The following is an 11,088-nucleotide window of genomic DNA, read 5'->3' as shown; positions in this document are numbered from 1 at the left end:
CTTTCCCTGTAAACTCTTCACTTGCAGAAACTTATCTTCGGGCAGTCACAGAGGGCTTTGTACTGTGGGACCTCATCATTACAGCTGTCTTCTTTCTCCTACACAGGCTTCTTTCCCCCACCCCTTTTTTTTTGCTCCTTAGAAATTTGCAATGCATTTCCAGCTTCTTTTACCTGATCTCTGTAGCTAAGTCTGCTGATAAGACTTCCTCAGTTTTAAATCATGAGTTAAACATGATAAAATTTGAGAAGCATAATAAAGTATTTCATGTAATCAATAATAATGAGAAGAAGGTATCCGTGTGTTTAAGAAGTCTGCAAGGATGTAGGGTATTAAGTGGAAGGTATACCTTCAGAGACTGAAGAGATGGAAATAGTGTGAAACAGGCTGAATGTAGGGAATAGAAGGCACTGAATGCCCTGGAAGGCAGTATGATGACAGACAGATCGAAAGGGAAGACAAAGCTAATGCAGGCAAACACACATAACAGGAAAAATGCTATAGGGATTTTACTTCGCATAAACATAACTCCATAATATAATATAGCCAAAAAAAGATACACTCAAACACAACTAGAAAGTGGGAGTGAAAAGAAATAAGCATGTTTTATATATCATAGGGAAGAAACTGCAGTTTTGGATTTGAGATCTAAAGAGCCCGCTTCACTGCTTGATGCTAATTTCCTTTTTTTTTTTTTTCCACATTTTTTTGGGGGAGTGGGGGGGATGTGGGATGTGTGGATTTTTGTTGGTGGTTTGGTTTGTGTGTTGTGTTTTTGCTTTTTGGTTTTGGTTGTTGGTTTTTTGTTGGGTTGTGGGGTTTTTTTGTATGATAAATACACATGAATATACAGTATTTCATTCCGGCTTTTTCTTCAAGAATCTTGTTTAACCAATTTTGTCTGGTACATGCTCTTATGTGTTTATGTACATAATCTCATTTCAGCTTGCTGAAGGGACTGATGCACAATTCTGTGAACTAAAGATGTCATGCTAACAACGTTTGTTAATGTTTCATATCCAGCTTAAATCATTACTTTGTGACCTTTACCCAGTTCTGTTACTGTCAGTTGAATTTATAAAAACTTAGTTAAAATTATTGTCAAAACTTCACCAATACCCCCAAATGTAGCAATGTAAAGGATTTATGAATGGGTACCAGCAGGAGTCATTAATTGATGTAGTGTCATTAAGCCTTAAGGACCTTTCGTTAACTCACACTGTTTACATACAGCACCATTACAAATAAGTCATGTGTGGACTGAAGGATATGGATCCACAGCACAATTTGTACGTGTGAGTTCTCCCTGTCTGGCTGTTTTCCTCATTTGTACTTACTAGCCCTACAGTGTTCAGTGAACGTACTGCTTTCATCTTCATCACTCTAACCCACTCTAATTCAATGCTTTTGCAAACAGCTTTCAACTCCTTTTTTGAATGTGTGAGCCAGTTACTGAATTTTAAATGAAAGCTGTGCCTTCTTGCTCATGTAGACAGAACCAAAGAGAATAGGATTACTGCTGGCTGTTAGCAAATACCATCTGTTGTACAGTTTAAACTGCCTGTGCTGTTGCCACTTACAGTTTTAGCCTATGAAGTGCAATAGTTGGCATTCAAAATTTATCAGCATACATAGTAATTTATTTGTAATTTCAGTGCATTGGTTTTCATATCTTCTACTGGCATGTTTTATTCAGGGGATTTTATGCAGAATATAGTCAGCCATCTCTAACAACAGAGTGATAAATTTAATTTATAGTCTCCACATGTGTAATATTGCCTTCTAATTGCTGGGGCTGGTTGAGTACACTGCCTGTGTAAGTGAGGTTCCATAGTAAAAGGACACAACAATCTATTTCTGCTTCAGCAGTGCCCATGTATGATTTGGTAGCTGCTGGCCTGACCCTTATGTAACTGTTCAATATATGGATAGGGATCTCTATCCACTGGGTTCTGCCCTAATGATATTGCTATAGGGGTATCTGCCAGAACTACATTTCAGTGCTTGTTTCCTTTGCATATTCTTTCTAATGATACCTGTCATGTTCACCTGTCTTCCCAAGAGAAGACCTGGGGGCGGGAGGTAGAAGGTGACATGGGGTGCCAGATAATTCTAACAGGGAGAATAGGAGAAAAGGAAGAGGCGTGGAGTTTTTTGATGCTCCGACTCTGTTGCAATACGCTATGGGATATGACGAGTATTGCCAAAAGCTATTATAATCCAGAAGCTTCATTTGTGCCAGTGAAGAGCTCTGCATGCAGTTCTCATTACAGTGAGGATAAATGAATATAGGGTGGGGTTTTTTTCCTCTGTCTAAACCCAGCTGTGTAATTTGACTCTTGTGGAGAAGTAATGCTGTGTGTGCATTTTCTACTCAAAGAACATCTAAATTGTATTTATGTGGTTTGACTTTGTTTAAATTTCATTATCAAATTGAAGATACTCATGTATTGTTTTTCCTAATATCATCCTGAATGATATCCTGAAGGTGATCTTCCATGCCTTATGTGTATAGTACAATTGTGTATGGTAAACGGAGAGGATAAATACTCCCGTGTTTCTTCTTGGTCTTAACTGAAACAAGTTGAAAACATACTGAAACAATGGTGTACAGTGTAATGTGCACTGTGAAGAAAATTTGTGCCACTCTTCTTAGAAGGTCATATAAGAAAAGTGCCCACTCTCCAGCTAAAATACAGTAAAGCTCCTATATATATTGCGAAGTTTCCTACCATCTTGAAAAAGTGTGTGTGTGAGTATATATGTTTGTTGTTGGTATTTTTAAAGATATGTGCCTCCCAGGTTAAAGAAAAGGATTTTATACTTAATGTGTTAGAAAATTTGTTTGGGAACAGTTCATCCATGTGAAGGTGTAACCCTTGTAATTATGTCAAGGTCATTAGAGACCTGTGGAGATCTGCCGGTTAAGTGCTGGTCACTCAAGCATTTGGAACTTGGGGCAGATTTTACTTATACATCCAATTTATTTCCAATATTTTAAATGAGGTTAAGAAAGATAATACTTGCACCTTGCCCTCTATACTTCTCTACCTTTTATGTATATTCACCTAGCATCTTGCTGACTTACCGAAATACATAGTTAAAAAGGATATAGAATACCAGTTTAGTTTAATTTTAGTGGCTGGAAAAGTATCCTATGATACATACGGCATAAGGCAGGCTGCAGCAGGTCTCCAGATACGACTGCATCAGTGTAGGCTGAACTTAACTTTGAATCTGTTAGGTTAAATACATATATATGTGTGTGTGTGTGTATTTATGTGTATATTTATGTATGTAGATCTGGAGGTTTTGTTTGGTTGTTTGCTTTTGTGTGTGTGTGCCTGTACTTCTAAGTAAATAATACTTCCTGTATTGGGAAAGTAGAGCACACTGGCAGATGAGGTGGTGGAATCTTCAGGTGCGGTGTAGGCCTGCTGCAGTCCTTTCTTACTGTGCAGCCCTGTGTAGGCGGTTGGATGAAAAAGAACAGACAAATCAACATTCCTTTCCCTGAACTCCCCAGCATGCCTCAGCTGCTTTCACTCAGCTCCAGAAAGGGGAAGTGAGACTAAAAGGAGCCACTGGTGGAATGCTTGCTAATTAGTAAAACTTTGCCGTATGCAAAAAGCAAAAATTTAAAGGAATATATAAATATTATTGAAATTTCAGTAAGTGAGAACTTAAAGCATCAGGAGAGATTTATTTCAGCGCTTTCAACTAGTCAGGTACTTAAAAGAACAAGTTTTTTCAGTATTTTCAAAAGACCAGAACTTGTCAGCCTGCTTATGCTGCCAGTTTTTGTCTAATAAGTTCATTGACCCTGTAGACAGTCTGAGTGTTTACAGAGTTACCGCTTTATCAAACTAATTTGCATTATTTTAAAGCTGTTGCTTGCTAGAAAACAATCTAGAGAGGGTGCACATTGTAAACACTTATATAACTTTGCTTATTCCTTTTGGGGGTAGGGAGGGGAAAATATAAAAAATGGTGTAACTGAAGGGTTATTTTTGTGCTTTCATAAAATATTTCACAAAATAGGTTTTTACCAAACTGCTCTGCAAGATTTGTTTTGTTTTTACCCAGATAATACGATTTCATATGTGAAAATGTTAAGCTTCAGAAATTAATGTGCAATTACCTATTGTCACCAGATAATGTAGAGGCTAAAGATACAAAAAATGGATTAAAAAAGGGTTAGAGAAATTAGTGGATGATACATTCATGGAGGAAAACCAATGAAGCTGGGAGCATATAATGAGGAATGGCTTACCCTGTAGCAGTTCTTCTTTACGTCCATAAACATAATCTACAGCCATTGGAGAGATTCTCTTATCTGGTGTTCTTACTGTTGTCTTAATGTAGAAGGCAGTGGGTCTGTACATTAGAACCAGGTCTTTGTAGAGTATTGCTTTGCATCAGATCTTGAGTGCCTGAGAGCAAGAATGAAAAATTGTATCTTGATTTCTTTTATGTTCTTTAGAGGGAATTCTGATTGACAAGTCAATGAGGAGCAAAGATTAAGTCCTTCCAGCTCTTTACTCCAGAATTAAATGTTTACAAGTACATACCTGATCTGTGTTACAGTATAACAGTATAGATAGTATAACAATAGAGACACATAACTTCCACTCGTGGTTTCCACAATAAATGGTAGGGTGTTTCAGAGAGGGTAAGTGATTGGATCAAAGTGGTGGTTAGATCTGAAAAGTTACATGCTGCAGCTAGTTGCCATGACAAAAAAAAATAGAGTAAATCTGTCACCATGTGATATATTGTGAAGAGTAGTAAAGTACTGATTGTCTTTGTGTTGTGTATTGATTTGAGTTTCTGGAAAAATAGAAAGTGTGTAATTTTGAATACAAGTTGAACTCAGTAGCTAAAATCCTTCCATCCTCAGGCAGTAACTGAAAACCAAGCAGAACTCCAATTAAGTACAACCCCAAGTGTGGGCTGTATTATGTGCAGGCGGAGCTGCACCAATAACCGCTGTGAGGTACTTCCAGTCTCTATTGCTTGTTCGTGCCTGCTCACAGTCTGCTCTTCTGTGCTGGTACAGCACTTTGTGGGACTGTGTTTTGAAATTAATTGGGGGATTCGGGCTTTTTTCCCCAGTAACACTTCCCCCACACCCTCCCCCCCTTTTTTTCTTTAAGCATCAAGTAATCTTTATGTGTGTGTCTATATATTACAGTTGATCCTGTTCCCTAGGTTGGTTTACTTTACAACCCCACAAAAGTTGCATGGATGTAGAATGTTGGGTGTTGTGCTTGGAGTGAGCAGTGGGGCAAGACTGCCTCAATTTTCTGTTGCTGTAGAAGACACTCTTCATCAGTATGTTCTTCCTTAAAGGTCCATATGGCTTTGGATGTCAGGTTTTTTAGATTACCTGAAATTACCTAACAGTAGGATTTGGTAATGAAAATATTTTAGGGCAATAAGGAAGAAGATGTTAAGGTGAGAATATGTGATGGCAGGCATGAGACTGTTCAGGTGTTGTATGTTACTTTAGCATGTAGTTATGCCTGAGGGAATCAAAAAATGCTCCTTTCGTGTTCTCTCTCAGTAACATGAACAAGAAAAAATACCTGTTTGTAATGCATGCAGATTCTATTTGTTGTTGACATTTTAATGTTCTATCCTAGCTATATTTGCTGTGATGCCATTGAAACTTCTGGGTTTTTTTAAAACATGATGTAATTTATTTTCCCTAGAGTGCTGCTGTCCTTGCCAGTGAAAGAAATGCTGCACAAGAGGCGCGAAATAGTGTAGAAAACCAAGTCAAAGAGCTGACTGAGGAAAATGAAAAGTTGAAGAGAACAGTTGATGAGCTAGAGGTTAAAACTGAAGAGTTGCACAAGCAAATTGATAGTATGAAAGGAGAAGAAAATTTAGTGAAGGAAAAACTAAAGAGATACGAGGTAAGTTAGAAAACTAGCCCCTTGAGTAGTCTCCTTCCTGTTTGTAAAGGTTACATTGTACAACAAAATCTGACAGAGGATGGGCAACGGTTTGATGACATAGGAAAGATTTCCCTAGTGAAAACTAGTGTAAAAATCACAGCTTGGAACTGGGGAGATCATTGAAAGACCAGAATTGAATATACTTTATAGCTCAGTTTACTGCTCAGTTTAAAGGCCTTGCCAGTATTTCTAAATGTATTGAGTCATATCATTGCAGGAAGAGAAGCAACAATTAGAAGAAACTTTGGAACATGCTGAAAAGGAGGCAAAGGAATTGTTAGTGTTAAAAAGGTCTTTGGAAAGCCAACTAGAAGATATGCAGGTAAGAACAAGAGCAATTTGCAATATTGGAAGTTTAAATTTTCTACTTGTTTGCCTGAGTCACCATTGCTTTCTGCAGCATAGTATCTCATTCTTTTTGAAATCCAGAGCTCACTGCAATGTTCAGATGTTTCCTGAAAGCATAGAAGCATAGAATCATAGAATAGTTAGGGTTGAAAGGACCTTACCCTCCTGCCATGGGCAGGGACAAAAAAAAAAAGCATAGCATCGTCTAATTCAAATTGTTACCTTGCCAAAGTCTTTTTTTTCTTTTTTTTTTTTTTTTTTTTTTTTTTGACTCCCATGAATCTAGCAAAACTTCAAGGAGATGAATGGCAAAATAAACTGCCTAAGGTTTTATAAATGTCTTTTATTATTTTGAATTAATCATTCAACTCTGGTTGTGTGTAGGTATTTCCATGCAAAGGAATACAAAGCTGTGTTTGGATATAAATGAAAACATTGGTAGCAGACAAATGTCAGGAAATCTGCTTCTCTTTTATATTTTATGAACCTGTCTTATTTGCAGATATTGCATGGAACTATTATTACAACACAAAACCAGAGGAATTTAACATATATCCTAGGACTTGCAGCCTCTTAAACTCTGTATGAAGTCCTCTTTCTACATCGTTCCTTAGCCTACTCAGTATCCAGGAAAGGATATGCTTTTTCCCAGATTAGCCCAGAAATTAATCATGTGGAGAATGGATCTACTTCAGAGCAGTGGAGAGGGATGTTGGCAGTATTGTACATGTGTAAAGATGGAATTATTCAGATAGAAAGAAAATTCAGATCTGTTTAGGAAGGAGATGAATGTGTATAAATCTTAAAACTTTTCTTTTTGGTGCCATATTCTGTATCTGAAAAAGTTGCAAACCTAATCTTTCATCTTTGCAATTCACCTTTTACATGTAGTGAAGAAGCATTAATTTCAACAGTATCAGTTTAGAATTCTTTTAGTTTTGCTTCTAGAAGCAAAGTTTTCAAATGATTCTATCAAACAAGTCAGACTCAAGTGAGGTACATGAGGTACAATTTTATAATTGAACGGATGTTTTCCCTTGCTGTCTCCAACACAAATTTTACATTAGTGTTCTGAAAATGAAACTTCTTTGTAAGTGGATTGTAAACCAAGGGAAGAGATTGCGTTAACCACTGTGTTCTCATGGTTCAGTTAATTATGATAAAAAGAAAAAGTAACAAAGACGAAAATACTGTTGCATCTTTAAAATTAAGTGTGCTTCAAGAATATGAGGTTTTAACACTATGGGTAAGGAAGCTTTGTTTCCAAAAAATGATGGTTTTAAGCTGCTGTTCCTTGTAACTACATCAGTAAGTGCTTCATTGGTGGCTTTTGGTCGGTTAGGGGTTGTTTTTTTTTTCCAAATATGTTTATCTGTTCTACCTCACCAATTCTCCAGATTTGCTTGTATGCGTTGCTGATATTCTGCACAATCACAATAGATGGCCCATTGCTCATCATTGGCTTGTATGGCATTGTTCTCTAAGAACTCAGTTCTATCACAGCCTGACTTGACCTTCCCGTACCACATGAATCAGTGCACCATATGCATCTCCTGCAGCTTGATTAGCTTTGGGTCAAGATTCAGTTGTTTCTAGCATGACTTACTAGTCTATCTCAAGTATTAATGTTAAGCTAGGCATGCTAGCATGCTAGTTTTTATCAGTATTTTTATCCTTTATCAGTTAATCTAGGAAAGAGAAATATCATATCCTGATTTGTATGCCCAGGAAAATTTATTGTTGATGAGAAACTACATATGGCATATCCTGAACAATATTACAAGAATGAAGAAGTATCTGATGTAATGCAGGGTTTTTCTGAAAAGGAAGATAATTTCTGTTGCAATGCTCAGTTTTCATGAAGAATATTCTTACCATATACTTATCAAGTTTTCTCCTGGCAACATTTTAGCAAACAACAAGGACATTGTTACACTTTAGTGGCAATTTCACTATTTGAAAAATAAATGATTCTATGGCATAGTTACTAGAAAAATAATACAGAACATAATATGATTTCTGTTAAATCACATTAAATAGATTTTGAGAAGGAAATTCTGCAGAATGATGGGGTAAGAAAATCACCATTTCCAGCCAGAATTCATATTCTGCACTTTTCCAAAGAGAATGATTGTGCGTGTGAACCATCTGATTGTGCATGAAAAACTTGTTGATTTGCTAAGAAACAACACTGCTGTAAATTCTTTTTTTCAATCTGGCAATTTATATGTACCCAGAAAACTTTTGCTTTCTCCATTCACTAATAATTGTGGTCTGTCAGAAAGAAAGGCTGGAAATTGATAGGAACTTTACTTGGCCCAGGAAACTTCTTGTGATTCTTAGCACTGTGGTTCTTATGACACGTTAGATGGCTCAACAGATACTGCTGCATTACAAGAGGGATGTGGGTATGAGAGATTTTAGCAGATGGGGGAATGAGAGAATGAAGCACCTGAACTTCACTTCTCATACTCTGAAGTAGTAATGCCACTGTCAGTTTATTGTTGAACTAACTGAAATCAAACTTGGCAAAATGGAAATTTCTCCTTGGAACAGGTAATTTACCTAGGAATTGTATTTTCTGTTAAAATAATGATGATTACAACTTCACACCTCTCTGATTTTTAGTAATGCACTTAGTATTTGTTTTATCATCCTTCTTAGTAACAAACAGTAAAAATAGGGTGATGAGAATGGGGAGATGCAATACACTAAAAGTACAGAGTTTTCAAGATGCCCAAATATAACTCAAAAGAGAAAAAGCTAATTTTCAATCTTGGGCATCTTGGTTTGCTGCTTATCTGAAAATCAGGCATAAGTTAGCATGACCTGATGAAAATTGAGGTGATCCACTGCTTGCATCAAGCCCCCTAGTATTATTTTCTTTAAATATTGCTATTACTCATACCTATTTTAACTTTAGCAATTGCCCTAGACAGTTGGTGAAATTTCTTCTCATATTAAGTGATTTTTGTTATTGTTGTTGTTTGGGGTTTTTATTTTTTGGTGTTGATAACTCTCAAGTAGAGAGTGACCAGATTTGCTCTGATGTTTACTTCCCTTTCCAGCACACTGGAAATGCAGAACGGAGCATCCTGCTGACACCATTATTCCACCACAATATATTTCACTCATCTGTGTCTGCGCAGTTTGTTTCTCAAGGACGTGTACACAAACAGTAAAGTTAAATGATCAGTGAAAGGCTGATGGAGGGAGGTGCACATGAGGTTTTTATAACCTGCTCAAATACGGCTCATCAGCAGGGTCCCCAGATTTCAGCAGCTTTTAGAACTGAACTGCTAAAGTTGAACCTTTTCAAGGTTCTTAAAATCCTTTGGTGTCAGCTAAACCAATTCTGGTGTAGAATTAGACTTTGCAAAACAACATCTATTAGCCTCCAGCATGTTTTAGGGTTATGTATGCGCTTCTTAGGCATCTACCATGTTTGTATCAGAGATGTCTTTTGTTGACGGGTTGAACAGAAATGTAAGGGAGAGAGACAGTGAATCTAAAGAGATCTCAAACTTCTAATATTTGACAATGTTCTTTCTTTTCTCTTAGAACAATTATTTTTTGAGATTCTGATCTGTGTTGCCTAGAGAAATTCTGTGTTTCTACATACAAAGTTTTTTGAAGTGTAATAAAGTAAGCATCATAGGTATTAGATACTCAACAAAACTTTAAATATGCAATTTTAAAATGTAAAACAATGTTTTGGAATGCTTTTTACAATTTCTGATGATTTTGGTTATTTACATTTTTCTGTTGGAGCAATTTAAATTCTCCATAATCTGGTTTTAATCAATTTAATGGTGCCTCTCAGGTGTCATAAAAAACAAACCCTTTTTCTAGTCTTGTAATGTCTATGTAGAGTAGGGCCAATAAGGTGTTTTGTGGAGACAGAAGGAAGAGGTTAGAGTCACAACATGCAGATGGAAGATTACCTGCTAACCTGCTTTTCTTGTACTGGAATGAACTAGTGAGAGTCAGTTATTTTCCTGATGAACAGCATTTAGAAGTTGGAGGGTGTTAAGTTCTTAAACATCCTCAATGTGGTAGCAGAAACATTCAGAGCTCCTGTTAGGTGAGCATACAGCATAACCCTGCAGTTCATTCAAAGTTTAATCCAGATAATGAAGGTCCGGTTTGAACATTAATGGCAAAAGTTCTTTCAGGAAGTGGATTTCTGTGCTAGGAGCTGCAAAGTTCGTTTGCACAGCATCTGTCACAATGGAACATCATCCTGATCAGGGCTTCTGGCTGCTATATAGAAGCACAGCAACAGGAAAAAATTGCCCACTAGTTATTTCTCATTCATCGTAGAAACAGATTTCTCATTCATCGTAGAAACAGATTTGTATTTTACTTTATTATTTTTTTACCTGGGGAAAAAGGATTGTTGAGAAAACTTTCAAGGGAATGTTAAAGGGATCATATAGGAAAATGTGAAGGCCAAAATGGATATTGAACCTTGTGCAGGAGGTAAGATTTGCTGACATGTGTGCAACTTCAGAGGAATGTATGCTTTGCATGTAGAAGAATCATGAAAAGGGTCTACATATGGTGCTGCAAACGTTAGAACAGTGTTTTAGGAATGTATAGGAAGGACAGAGCACTGCTTTGCTAAAATAATGTTTGTCCTGTACTGGCTATCAAACTCTTACTCCATAATCATTTTTCATTATTTAAGTTTGTCTTAATGTTACAGCAGCTGTTGCACGGAGAGTGTTACGTAACATTCCTTTTAAGACATTAGAAAAGAGGGACTACATGTCAT

The 11,088-nt window shown here is 36.8% G+C and overlaps 1 protein-coding gene across 1 annotated transcript in view; it reads left to right on the top strand.

The window, feature by feature from the left end:
- The window catches only part of CGNL1 (cingulin-like 1), a 42,457-nt gene that overhangs the window by 16,521 nt on the left and 14,848 nt on the right, over positions 1-11,088 (top strand). Inside the window, 2 exon segments of the mRNA XM_010021272.1 lie at positions 5,715-5,921; positions 6,181-6,285. Of these exon segments, the coding sequence (XP_010019574.1) occupies positions 5,715-5,921; positions 6,181-6,285 (312 nt within the window).

The sequence above is a fragment of the Nestor notabilis genome, unplaced genomic scaffold (assembly GCF_000696875.1).
Source record: "Nestor notabilis isolate BGI_N333 unplaced genomic scaffold, ASM69687v1 scaffold3009, whole genome shotgun sequence".
NCBI classification, from domain to species: domain Eukaryota; kingdom Metazoa; phylum Chordata; class Aves; order Psittaciformes; family Psittacidae; genus Nestor; species Nestor notabilis.
This window is presented reverse-complemented; position numbering and strand designations above follow the sequence as displayed.